We start from the raw sequence: 13,883 nt of genomic DNA on the forward strand, positions 1-13,883 counted from the left end.
CGGGATTAAGCGAGCCCGGTCGGCTGGCCCTTTATGTAAATAGAGGCGGCTCCGCCTCCTGCTCGCCGCGCCGGAGGTGAGCAGGAAGGAGGCTGACGCTCAGCAGTCCGTGGACTCGCGTTGGAGTCAGCGGAGCCGGCGGCAGGCGCGGAGGGACTCTGAGGCCTCGGGCGGGGGCCGGCCTGGAGTTCCAGGTGAGGCGCGGGCCGAGGCCCACCCAGCCGGGCCCGCCCACTCCGGTCGCCTGCCACTCGGGGCGGAGAGGCTAGGGAGGGCCGGGACCCTGGATTTTCCGGGAGAGGTGGGGAGGGCTGTGTCCTGCTCTGTCCGCCTCGCCCTGGATCCTGTTGCTCTGCTCATCTGGAAGAAAGACACCTGTGGAAAGTGCCACTGGGAACTTTTCTCTGCTTGACCCGCCCGCGATTACAGAATTTGGGTTTAGAGATTGCACAATAGTGTTGGCTTTGGGGAGCGGGGAAACAGGTGCCCGCCTCGCTGAGTGAGAGGGTCACTGCGAGCGGAGACGTAGTCCCGGGGCCTCGATCCCCACGTGCAAGGCGTCTGGCTAGGGAGGCCAGGGACGCGCGTCTCCGGTGGCCTTCTCCCCGCGAGCGACGTCGGCGGCTCAGCCACTGTAGCTGCCATCTGGGCCCACTCTCGACCGGCCCTTTGTGCCTCCTAATCCCCGAACGCAGGAAGCCTGCGGGAAGGATTTAGGTCTCAGGGCCTTTCTCTACCTGGTGGCTTTGGGCACCTTTGGGTTTAGGCTTTAGGGCTGGGTTCCAGATAGGGTTACTAGCATCAGGGTTAGGGTTAGTGTTAGAATTAGAGTTCTGTTTAGGGTTAGGGTTAGGATTAAAGTGTCGTTAAGAGTTAGCTTTAGGGCCAGGTACCGGTCCAGGTTTGAGTTATTGTTAGGGCTAGCATTTGAGTTAAGGTTAGGGTTTTGTTTAGGGTTCTGGTTAGGGTTAGGCTTAGGCTTAGGTTTAGGCTTAAGGTTCTGTTTAGAATGAGGTGCAAAGTTACTGGCCAGGAACGGTGGCTAAGTACCTTTCCATACTTAGGGAACAGTACAGAGATATAAAGACCTAAGCTGTTTTCCACGACCACGGAGGTGGTGGGGTTGTGCTGTGGAACGTTGAACTTGGCGAGGAGTGGAAAATTATGGCTAGCCAAGAAAGTGTGTAAAGTTTGCTCTTGGTTTGCTTCAGCTGGACGGTTGGTAGACGCATTGAGCTTTAGCTGTGGGGAGAACCGACTGTAACCAAGAAAACTATGGTGTGGCCCCCTGAGGCTTTCATCTGACTTAGGTGAGCTTTGGGCGAGGTGGGCAGGGCTTAGACTCAGGACCCTTCCCATGGGGATTCATGGGGCAGATGCTGGGCTTTTAACTTGGGTTTTAGGGACCCTCCACAGAATTTACAACGCAAGGCTGCAAAGGGGATTCTGAAGGGGCTGGGGGCTGGGAGGGAATGTGTGTGTCTGGGAGACAGGAAACCTTTTGTAGGAAGAACAGAGCAGCAGTATAGAAGACCTGTGGCCCAGCCCTGGGGTAGCCAAGGTCAGAAGTGACTTTTGAAAAAGACAGGTCTGTGTAAACTGAGGCACAGGAAGGGTCCTGTAAGATGGTCTTTATTTTATAGACAGAGAATCTTGATTTGGTTTCCTTAAATGAGCTGCCCACAGTGCTCAATATCATCAGTCAGACCTCAGATCTGGCTCTGGGGCTCTGGGCTAGCTCCTGTTCTCCAAAGTTAGACTAGGCTAATCTTTGTGAGGACCACTGGTGATTCCAGAGCCTGGGGTCATTCTGTATTCCTACTGTACTCCCCATTGAGGCAATGGAGTGGCCCGTTTGGTGGCAGGTTAATACAATTTCAATAACTTAGTAATGTAGTACTAGTAACTTTTTTCCTTTTCTTTTTTTCTTTTTACAGAGACAGAGAGAGAGAGTCAGAGAGAGGGATAGATAGGGACAGACAGGAACGAAGAGATGAGAAGCATCAATCATTAGTTTTTCGTTGCGCATTGTGACACCTTAGTTGTTCATTGATTGCTTTCTCATATGTGCCTTGACTGTGGGCCTTCAGCAGACTGAGTAACCCCTTGCTCTAGCGAGAGACCTTGGGTCTGATCTAAGCTGGTGAGCTTTTGCTCATACCAGATGAGCCCACACTCAAGCTGGCGACCTCAGGGTCTCGAACCTGGGTCCTCCAGCATCCCAGTCCGACACTCTATCCACTGTGTCACCGCCTAGTCAGGCTACTAGTAACTTCTTTTTTTTTTTTTTTTTTTTAAATTTTTTTTTTTTAAGTTTTTTTTTTTTTTTTAAGTTTTATTTATTCATTTTAGAGAGGAGAGAGATAGAGGGAGAGAGGGAGAGAGAAAGAAGGTGGGGAGGAGCTGGAAGCATCAACTCCCATATGTGCCTTGACCAAGCAAGCCCAGGGTTTCGAACCGGCGACCTCAGCATTTCCAGGTCGACACTTTATCCACTGCGCCACCACAGGTCAGGCCTAGTAACTTCTTAATACAACAAAAGTGTCGCCTGACCTGTGGTGGCGCAGTGGGTAAAGCCTCGCTCCACCTGGAAATGCTGGGGTTGCCGGTTCGAAACCCTGGGCTCGCCCGGTCAAGGCACATATGGGAGTTGAAGCTTCCTGCTCCTCCCCCTTCTCTCCCTCTCTCTCTCTCTCTCTCCTCTAAAGTGAATAAATAAATAAAAATAATTAAAAAAAAAAATACACAAAAGTGTTAAAAGAAGGGAAAAAATGCCCATAATTGCAGGTGATGCCTGTTGGTTTAAAAAATAAAAAAGATAATAGGGTCCCATAGTAGGGGAGATGAAATGTTTTAGAAAGTATGAGAGAAAGACCTTAACTCCTCTTGCCTCAGTCTTTCCTCAAACAGTGTTCATTAAGTGGTTTAGTGTCTTTCTAGATCTAAGTATAATTTTGAATTGTGCCTGCAATGTCTTGCTGCATGACCTTGGCTTGGTCAAGTTACCATGCTAAATCTCAGCTGAGCTTTGGTTTACAGATGTTGATGAGAGGGTGAAAGTGTCACACATGTGGCCTGGCACATAGCTGGCGCCAGGTGAGGGTGAGTTTCTTAGCATCCTCAGGAAGCATAAAAAGTGGTCACTTGCAGGCCTTTGGGCAAATGCCTAGGCCTTTTGGGTTTGGCTCATGAATTGTGAGGGAATCTGGCTTCTTTGTCCAAAAATCAGCTAAGGGATCATGATTTTTGAGAGCCTTTGGAGGTCAGAACTTATAAAATGGGGATGGGTGTTGAGGGAGGCTGAGTTAGAGGGCAGTGGCTTCTTCTAACCTCCCCTTATATTGCAGTGGCCATTGGTAATTCCCCTGCTCCTTGGGGGAGAGGCCGGATGGCCAGACCACTGATGGGGGCCTATCCTGGGGTGTGTTTGTGGTGGTGGGGGTTGTAGAATCTAATCTGCCCTGCTTTCTGCTCAGGGGACGGTTTGGCTGTAGACATTCTGCACTCTGTTGGAGGTGGGGGGAGGGGAGCACATTCCTGGGCTGCTCTGTTGTCATTAAGGAGATTTTCTGAATATTCCATAGTGCTTTCTTTCAACTTTACTTAGGGAATGATTTCCTGGTCTCAGGACTTTCTCCCTAGGAGAAAGTGTTGCATGGAGCTGAAAAGTTTGGAGCCTCTGCTGTCAGTCTGTGGCCCCCTGTCTACTCCATTGGAGGCATTAAGCATCCTGGGAAAGACTCTCCAGGAGCAATGTCCTGAAGAGTTACACAGTCTTCCTAGTCCATCCAGATGTATTGGAAGTAGCTGCTGAGACATCTTAGTTGGGGTGGAGAGGCCGGTGGTCCGTACTCTGGGGTTGGCTGCTTTGAGCAGCACTGGCCTTCAGGACTCTCTTACCCTGAGTAATCAGCTCCAAGAGGCCTTCCCGTCTCACTCAGGTAGTACACTATCCTGGGTCTAGGAATGCCAGCCAGGTCTGTTTAGTGACTGTTTTCCTCTGCCCAGGAGCAGTTTTCAGAAGTGGGGTAAGGGGCAGGAGATGGGCCTCTTACCCCACTTATCAGTGGGGCCACCAGGACTGTTTGCCTTTCTCCAGCCCTGGCTCCCCAGGGTTCCCCAAGAGACCCCCTTCTCCGTGCCCTGTCACCGTGGTCCTTTGCCCAGCTCCCTTTGAGGTGACTTTCCTTCCTTGCCTCTCCGAGGAAACAGGTCCTTTGAAAAGTCACCCCACTCCTTCTTCCTAGGAATCACACTGAATTCTTGAGCTAGGAGAGGCTCCTCTGGGTGTGGGGACAGGGAAGCTGCTAGGGACCTGACTCTACCTTCAGGAATTCAGCAGTGACTGGCACCTTCTCTTGAAACACCTGTGTTCCCAGGGTTTGATGAAAGGGACTTCTGGGTACAGGGCTGTTTGACTGTCGTAAATAATGATATTGTTGGAGTCTCCTTGCCAAGGAGCTGTGTGTCCTGGAATCTTGGCCTGAAGCAGGACCCACAGAAGTATCCCTAGCAAGATGCCAGGCATGATGTCTGTATAGCCCTGACCCTGGCCAGAGACTTGAGAACAGGGTGGGGAAGTTCCCTGAGGGACCCTATGGTGCCCCAACACAATAGTCTTTTGGGTTAGTGGTTCCCAGTTGGAGAGACCTTTGCTTAGTTGGTCCCATTCAACTCGAACTATTCATTTATTCATTCAACAAGTATTTACTGGTTCCTCTGTGCGTATGGTATGATTTAGACACCAGGCATGATCCTTACACAAAGCAAAGATCTCGGTCATCACAGGATTCACATTCTAAAAGGTAGAGAGATTGAGTGACAGAAAATAGTGTAATAGATAATGTATTAAAAGGTGATATGGCCTGACCTGTGGTGGCACAGTGGATAAAGCGTCGACCTGGAAATGCTGAGGTCGCCGGTTCGAAACCCTGGGCTTGCCTGGTCACGGCACATATGGGAGTTGATGCTTCTAGCTCCTCCCTGCTTCTCTCTCTCTGTCTCTCTCTCCTCTCCCTCTCTCTCCTTTCTATAAATGAATAAATAAAATAATAAAATAAGTTAAAAAATATTAGGACATTTAAAAAAAAAAAAAGACTGATTTTAAAAGGTGATATGAACTACAGAGTAGCAACTAAAGCAAGGGATAGGACCTCTGTGGTGGGAGCAGGTTGCAACCTAAAAGGTGATCAGGGTGGCCCACAACAAGGTCATATTTGAGCACAAACTTGCAGGGGTGAGGGAGTTCTTTAAAACTTGAATGTCTTTTATCTGTCAGACCACTAAGCACTGGGATATAGCCACGGACAGAAAAGGCATAGTCCCTTCCTTCCTTCAGGAGCTGACATCTTCTAGAACAGGGGTCCCCAAACTATGGCCCGCGGGCCACATGCGGCCCCCTGAGGCCATTTATCCGGCCCCCACCGCACTTCCAGAAGGGGCATCTCTTTCATTGGTGGTCAGTGAGAGGAGCATAGTTCCCATTGAAATACTGGTCAGTTTGTTGATTTAAATTTACTTGTTCTTGCCTGACCTGTGGTGGCGCAGTGGATAAAGCATCTACCTGGAAATGCTGAGATCGCCAGTTCAAAACCCTGGGCTTGCCTGGTCAAGGCACATATGGGAGTTGATGCTTCCAGCTCCTCCCCCCTCCTCTCTCTCTGTCTCTCTCTCCTCTCTCTCCCTCTGTTTCTCCTCTAATAATGAATAAATTAATTAATTAAAAAAAATTTACTTGTTCTTTATTTTAAATATTGTATTTGTTCCTGTTTTGTTTTTTTACTTTAAAATAAGATATGTGCAGTGTGCATAGGGATTTGTTCATAGTTTTTTTTTTATAGTCCGGCCCTCCAACGGTCTGAGGGACAGTGAACTGGCCCTCTGTGTAAAAAGTTTGGGGACCCCTGTTCTAGAAGCTCCTTAGAAAAACAGTTCAAGTTTTTTTTTTGTTTTTTTTTTTTTCATTTTTCTGAAGCTGGAAACAGGGAGAGACAGTCAGACAGACTCCCACATGCGCCCGACCGGGATCCACCCGGCACGCCCACCAGGGGCGGTGCTCTGCCCCCCAGGGGCGGGTGCTCTGCCCATCCTGGGCGTCGCCATATTGCGACCAGAGCCACTCTAGCGCCTGAGGCAGAGGCCACAGAGCCATGCCCAGCGCCCGGGCCATCTTTGCTCCAATGGAGCCTTGGCTGCGGGAGGGGAAGAGAGAGACAGAGAGGAAAGCGCGGCGGAGGGGTGGAGAAGCAAATGGGCGCTTCTCCTATGTGCCCTGGCCGGGATCGAACCCGGGTCCTCCGCACGCTAGGCCGACGCTCTACCGCTGAGCCAACCGGCCAGGGCGACAGTTCAAGTTTTGAGGCAAGTAGGAGGCTGTGGAATGGAGCTTGATAGGATGAAATAGGCAGCCTACTCACCTCCACCCCAGGCAAGTTGTCCATCTCCTCCCTATAATGGCTTTGCTTTTTCTTGTGCTTGGCCACATCTAGTCCATTTCCCTGGAGCGTGGGAGAGAGTCTGATGTTGGATTGCAAAGGGGGCTAAGGCCCTAGAATGGTGATGAAGGCATGGTGGCGCAAGCATTCCAGCTTCCCACAAAATCCTCACAGCCAGGCTAAGGAGGAACACCCGTAGGAGGAGCCTCTGGTGCAGTGGGAGGGCTCTTCCTGGGTTGTAAGACTGGCTGTGGCTCCTCAGGAGGGATAGTGGGGAGGACATGTGTCAACTGACCTGGATCCAGCCAGGAAGGACCAGGTTAGGCTATGGCTGCCAGGCCGAGGTGATCCCATCCAGACCCTTTGTCCTGGGAGAGAGGCCTAAACTGAGCAGAGGGTTTTGCAGTCAGAGTGGAGTTCAGGGACTTGGACTCTAACTGCTTGGGCTTGATAGCTCTTGGAATTGGCCATGTCATAAGTAATTGTAAGAATTATTGTACATAAGATGATACATGTTTAAAGTTGCTTAAAGTAGCATCTGGTCATACTTTACTTTCAGCCCCTTTTAATACTAACAACAGCAGTGAAGTTCTCTGGTTCCCACCTCCATGAGGTGCTCTTTCAGCTGAGGTTTGCTAAACTGCTGGCACAGAGCCTGCCTGGTACCTCTAGGAGATTGGGTTTCCCAGGGTAACGTGGACACTTGTAAAGCAGCCGTGGTATCTGAGCCATGTGCATGGACAGAGGGTGGAGGGATCAGCAGCTGCTCCAGTCAATAGAGCCCTGCCTCACCTTTCCCCTCAGTGGGAGGGGCGTACTTATACCCAGTGAAGACTGGAGGCCAAGCTGCACATAGGCCTCACACAGGATGTTGGGGAAGGAAGGGCCGCTTCTCAGCAGCAGCAAGCTGTAGGAACATAAGTAGAGGGGAGAGGAGAGCTTGGGACTCAACCTGTGTGTGCTTCTAGAAATCATGAACATAGGCAGGTGCTAAGTGTAGCTCCAGGAGCCTTCTCTCCCTTGGGCCCGAGATGTCCAGAGTCCTGTTGCTGGGTGTCACTTCTCCCAGCAGGTCAATGGAACTGCCCAGGATATTGAGGGACTTTCTGGGGATCTGGCCCATTACATACCTCGAGGATAGACAAGCTGGCTCAGCTTGGTCAAGCTTTGGTCTCATGTGGACCAGTTAGCCCAGACACCCCGAACAATGCCAGTGAGGGAAAAGCAATCTGGTCTGAGAATCCCTTCTTTCTTCCTGGGGCACAGTGAGATCTGCCTCTTCTAGGAGTGGGCCCAAGACAAGCACACCCCCATGCAGTATTCCTTCTTTTCCTCCATTGGTTTCCTTACTGAGCTCCTGAGATGCAGGGGTGGGGCAGGGAACATGTGTGACATGGCTGCAGGGTCTGGGTGCAGGATAAAGGATGGGAAGACAGGCTGTGAATTTGCTAGCCTGTTGCCAAGCAAACAGCTCTCCTGTTTTTCTCCAGTGGCACTGGGGTGTGGGAGACCAATTCTCACTGGCCAGCAGCAATGTTAGATGACTGGAGCAGTGAGAACGGAAGGAACTCACCAGGACGGGGAACTTCCAGGCTGGTTCTACACACAAGGCTCAGACCATGTGAAAAGTGAGTAAGGATCAGCCACAGGTCAGCCAGCCTCAGGTAGCGAGGCCCTAAACCCTGAGCGCCCACCCACAAAGGAACAGAGCAGGGCCAGGCAGGGAGGGCAGCTCCAGGATAGAGCACAACGTGGACAATAACTGCCTTTAGAAGTTTACGGATGCCTTTAGAAGTCACCTCAGACCCTTTGGCATTAGACTTGGGGGTCTCCTCAGCTTGTGGGGTTCCTGAACTTGTCTCCCCCCCCCCTTAAACGGTGTAAGCAGCACTGAAGTGAACAGCACCTGAGAATTTGCCAGGCCCTCCCAGGTCCTCCCATGGAAGCTCAAGACAGCCCCACTGGTCAGAGCCTACAAAGTAATAACGTCCTTTTATCACAGGACCCAGGAGCTCAAGGTGCACAGATGGTTCCACCTGCCTGTATCTACCTTGTTCCTGTGCCCATTTAGTGTCCATAGGGGTTTCTTCTTCTCTGTCCAGGTTAAAGGGCTGGAGAGGAAGCAACCCAGCCCCCGAGAGAGCAGTAGTGATCTCACCCACAGGACTGAGTGCCCGCACTGAACTTAGGGCCACCCTCACACCTGACTACTGCTTGGGCTCACCCTTTCTCCCGTTTGATCCTCTTAATTACCCTGCCTGGGAGGCAGATAAACCAAAAGAAGGGAAAAAAAGTCAGCACTTTTTTTAGACAGACCCTTTCAGTGGGTTGTCTGTCTACTTATGTGAATATTAAATAGATTCTACCTGTCTTCTGGATACATTGCACATAGTATCGGTCTTTAGTCTCTGCCTTTCTAGCAGCTATCAGCCCTCCACGGCACTGAGCACCTTCCCCTGCCCCTGTTGTTCGCCACTTAGGTTACTTCTGATTTTCCGCAATAGCTTAATGGTTGGCCCAACCAGACCAGGGAGAACATTCTCAGAGCTGAATGAGTACCCTATCAACAGCAGTTTTAGCAGAAGGTATGGTCAAATACTGAGGGTGAGAGTGGCCAGGATGGGTTCATACGGCGAGGGCATTTTGGAAGGCGATTTTTGATGTGCTGCTTGAAGGACAAGAAGGTATGAAGCATGGAGAGCATGGTGAATGGGGCCTGGGGTGGGGGCTGAGCTGACACAGGCCAAGCCTAGGAGACATGGTGTGAGGGAGGGGAGGACATCAGGTCCCTGCCCAGGACTATCAGCAGGTCCCCAGTGGAGTCACACTGAAATCCTTTGCTAGGGTCCCCCCTTCCAGACCCACCTCATCTCCTTTTTGCCTGTGCTCAGCCCCCTTCCTGTCTTCATCCTCCTCGAACATGCTAGCTTGTTTTCTCTGCCTGACACACCCTGCCCCTGAGTCTTACTACGGCTGACCACTTCCTATTATTCAGGTCTGGGTGGAGATATTACCTCATCTGTTCATTTATTCAGGGTACACGTGAGGTGCAGCAGTGAAAAGGGGCCCAAAGTCCCTGAGTAGGAATAAGAAAGCATATCCTGTGGAGGGTTGCACAGGTTGTAAACAAGGTCAGTAAGTAAACTAGGCCATTGTGATTGGTGCTGAGGAGGAAAGCAAAGCTGGGAAGTAGGATAGGGAATGTCAGGGCAGGGACATTTGAGTAGAGACGAGGGAGGGAGGTATGTATCTGGAGGAAGGGCATCCTAGGCAGAGGCATGGTGAATGCATGGGCCCAGATGCAGGAATGGCCACTGAGTCCTCTTGACTGCAGAAAGCCTGGCCACGCTATCGGAGCATCTTCCTTTATCTCTATCTGAAACCATCCTGCTGACTAATTTGTGTACTTGTGAGTCACCACACTCTCCCCTGCAAGGTGTTAGCTGGGTGACATGAGGGATCTTGTCTGTCACTGTTGGATTCCTAGTCCTTGACTCTGTGCCAAGTGCTGTGTTAAGCACTTGGCATTTGCCATTGCTCCACTTTTCCCAGCAGACTTGTGTGGTTTGGAGTGTGCCACCTTTGCAGATGAGTTTCCTGGGCCTCAAGGAGCTGCCTTGGGAGGCCACCCAGCTTGGAGGACCTGAACTGTGGTGGTTATCCCTGGCTGTTGGTATCATGCCCTGGGCTCTTTCCCATATGCCCCCTCCCTCTCCCCCTTCCTATTCCTGTACCTGTTCCTCTTCCGTTTCCTCAGAAGTGAACTAAATAGGTAATATCAATACACCAGGAATCTCCAGGTCTGGGTTTCTGAAGCTTCTCTGCAGAGAGCCTGCTTGTCTGGGGTAAGTGGAGCTGAGAGTCTCCCTGGAGATGAATCCACCCAGTCCCAGACCTGTCTCCCTTCAAGAAGTTGTGGCATGTTTTTATGCCTTGAGCTGGTGGTTCTTTCTATATTGGCAGTTGCACTGAAGGGTTGACTGAAGAGAGGAGCAGATGCTGTAGCTGCCATGCCTAGGTGCTGGCTCCATCACCCATGCCAGTGGGGTCCCAGCCTCCTGTGCAGCAAGTGGCAGGTCCATGCAAGGCCCCGAGCCTGCCCAGCCAGACTTCACCAGCACCCCGCAAGCAGTGACCAGTCCACAGTCCCCAAACCTGCCCAGCCTAGACTGTACCAGCACCCCACAAACAGTGGCCAGGCCCCAGTCCCCAGTCCTTAGTCCCTAGTCCCCAAATTGCTCCTTTGGCTCTGAGCTGAAGGTATGTGGGTGTGACTGTGCACATGTGTCTGTGCCTCTTTTTTTTTCTTCCTTTTTTACAGGGACAGAGAGAGTCAGAGAGAGGAACAGATAGGGACAGACAGACAGGAACGGAGAGAGACGAGAAATATCAATCATCAGTTCTTCGTTGCGACACCCTAGTTGTTCATTTATTTCTTTCTCGAATGCGCCTTGACCGCGGGCCTTCAACAGACCGAGCAACCCCTTGCTCAAGCCAGCGACCTTGGGTTCAAGCTGGTTGAGCTTTGTTCAAACCAGATGAGCCTGCACTCAAGCTGGCGGCCTTGGGGTCTTGAACTTGGGTCCTTGGCATCTCAGTCCGACACTCTATCCACTGTGCCACCGCCTGGTCAGGCTGTCTGTGCCTTTTAACTGCAGGCATGTAATTGGGCATCCTGTTCTGTGGTAGCCATCCTTCACTGCCTTTCCAAGCCCTGAAGTTTGGGAGTTCACCAGATCTGGGGTCAAATCCGAGTTCTGCTCGTTCTTCCAGTGACCTTAGATGAGCAGTGCGGCCTCTGTGGTCTTTTTTTCCTTTTCTGCCAAGTGGGGATATTCCACTTGCCTTCCAGGGAGGCCAGTGGGAGGTGAAGGAACACCCAGGTCCAGGTTTAGGTGTGCCTCATTCACAGCACACAGAGTGCCAAGGAAAGGGGCACTTGGACCTGTATTGACAGGCCACCTTATTGCCCTGGCTGGTGGGGTTTAGAGGGATTTTTCTCCTCAAGATTGCATTTTAGACAGTGAGCACAGATTACTTGAGCAAAAATGTTTAAAAAATAATAAAAATAACATTTCAGAATCTGGTATGGTGTCTGGTAGGCAGCAGGTGCTCCAAGGGGCATTTGGGTGAATGGAGTGCCTACTCTGCCCTCTTGAGTAGTGACACATTCTCCTGTCTGCCTCCCTCCCTCCTATCTGCACCCCTTCCACTTGAGACTATGCCACATCACCCTTGAGCCTGTGGTTCCTTGGCACAGATGGCCCTGTGCCCTCTTGTCCCCACCCCATGGCCTGCATGGGTTCTACATGGCAAAGCCCAGGTCAGCCTCTCCCTGGGGTCTACAGATGCTCCTGCTCCTCCAGGGCCCCACTCCCAGCTTTCTCTAATTTCTGACCCACTAGTCTAGGGCTGGGAAGGGAGAGTGAGCACCCCCAGGACCTGCAGTGACCAATTTATGAGCTTGAGCACCCTTCCCCATGGCTGGACCCTCCCCTATGGCTGGAATATGAGGCCACAGCTCAGCTGTTTGTCCAGGAGGCCAATGTTGCTGCAGGCCTGGGAATCTCTTTTCACTTCCAGGTCCAGGAACCTCCAGGAGTTTCCCATGTATGTTCCCTGAACCTGTTTAAGGGCCTCAGGTCCACTGGGCTCCTGGGGGTTTCCTAACTACCTGCTGTTCCAAGGGGAAGTGGGATTTCCCACTCTGCTGTGGCTCCCCCAAAATGGGAAGGCACAAATCTCTTATATCCACCCCCCTCCCGCAAGAGGTGGCCCTTTTGGTGGCCCCAGAAGGTGATAGCACTCTAAGGGCTGGTTGGGGTGGCATTTGGAATGCCTCAGATGAATGTCTTTGCCGAGTGGGGTGACCCCTCCCAGCACAGTCAGCCCTCAGTTGCTCTGTCAGAAGAAGACTCCCAGCTCTACCTTGCACATGCCTCAGAGGGAGCCCCCAGTCTTGGACCATACAGGGTCCTTTCATATGCAAAGTTGGTTGATTTTTTTTTTATATCACCTCCCAAGAAGCCAAAAACTTCAGGACATCCTTCAGGTCTCAGTTTAAACACTTTTTTCTCCCATAGCCTGCCTCCCCCTGTCTGGGCCAGGGTCCACCTGTGATCTCTGCAGAGCCCTCAGCACACTGCACAGTCCTCTCCTAAGTGCCCCTACGTCAGAGTGAGCTCCTCCAGGGCAGGGACTGACCCTGCTTCCTGCCCTTTATAGTGTCTCTGAGGTGGGTCTGAGCTGTGTTTCCTAGGACAGACCTTGATGTCCTGTAGTCAGTGACTGCCACACTACTGGAAGCCGGAAACTGGAGCACAGATGATCCTTCCTTCCTTCCCCCTAAGATGATCCAGAAATAGTTTCCCCTTGGATTGGGAAGGCATTCTACAGTGGGCGGACAGCTTTGGGGCTGGTTTGTATTGGGAACCGGTTTCTTCTCCTGATGAGCCTTCACTTGGGCCTGTGGGAAAGGGAGCCTTTCTGAGCGCACCGCCTCAGGTTGGGAAGCTTGGGGCCAGGGCTGTGGCCACAGAGACCCCCAGCAGCCTCATGGGGTGTATGTAGCTCTACCCTGGGTTGCAAGCATGCGTGGGATGGGCCAGCAGTCCTGACTGCATGCTCTGCATGCCCCTTCACCTAGTTTCCTGGTGGCAGTGGCTGGTAGGAGCAGCCCAAGCCAAGTCACTGAAGCCTTCCTTGAGGTTAGAAGGCAGAGAGTTGGCCCAGGTGTGCTGACTCCTTGAGAGATTGCTGCTGGGCCTCGCCCTAGAATTTCCAGGCCTTTCCTCTGTCCCCACTGGGTCTGATCTGGGAGCTCAAATGGTCAACCTTAGCATTCTCACCCCCTAGCAGCTCTGAAGAAAGGCTTGTGAAGTTTCCCTTTCTGTTTACCTGGAGTTTTATGTTTTTTTCAGAAAACAGGTTAACAATTAAGCTAATTAACCTCAAGGCCTCTGGGCCTCCTTCTTCCTGTAAAGCCTAGATAAGTGGCTTCCTTCCCCAGCTTCTCCCGCTGGTTTTATAAGGCCACAGGTGGCTAGGAGCAAGTGTTAAAATATTAACCAGCCCTGGACCTCCAGGTAAGAAGGGCTAGTTCCCAAAGGAAGTACACTGCACAGATGGAGCTTGGGGAAGCCGAGGATGGTGGAGCCGATCTAGGCTTGGGGAGATGGGCCATTGGTGGCCTGGGCTCAGCCTGGATGCCAGGTCTGGCTCTGGGGCTGGGCTTGGGTTTGCCTTACCCTGGTGCTCACCAGTTTCTCTTTCTCCAAGGGGTTGCACACTGAGCAAGATGAGGCGATTCCTGAGGTCGGGACATGCCCCTGCTCGGGAGAGGCTCAAGCGGGACCTCTTTCAGTTTAACAAGGTAAGGTAACAGGAATGAGGAAGTCACAGTCAGGTGTTCATGGTGACCACAGTGTTATCAATCTCCCCACAGCCTGG

General features: G+C 51.7%; 1 protein-coding gene across 3 annotated transcripts in view; it reads left to right on the plus strand.

Annotated features, from left to right (window-relative positions):
- The first annotated feature begins 45 nt into the window (after positions 1–45).
- The window catches only part of LLGL2 (LLGL scribble cell polarity complex component 2), a 37,393-nt gene continuing 23,555 nt past the window's right edge, over positions 46–13,883 (plus strand). For all 3 annotated transcript variants that reach the window (XM_066234707.1, XM_066234709.1, XM_066234708.1), the window contains exons 1-2: positions 46–194; positions 13,713–13,806. In XM_066234707.1, the coding sequence (XP_066090804.1) occupies positions 13,732–13,806 (75 nt within the window). In that variant the 5' untranslated portion in view covers positions 46–194; positions 13,713–13,731. The remainder of the gene's footprint in view (positions 195–13,712; positions 13,807–13,883) is intronic.

The sequence above is a fragment of the Saccopteryx bilineata genome, chromosome 6, assembly GCF_036850765.1.
Source record: "Saccopteryx bilineata isolate mSacBil1 chromosome 6, mSacBil1_pri_phased_curated, whole genome shotgun sequence".
NCBI lineage: Eukaryota > Metazoa > Chordata > Mammalia > Chiroptera > Emballonuridae > Saccopteryx > Saccopteryx bilineata.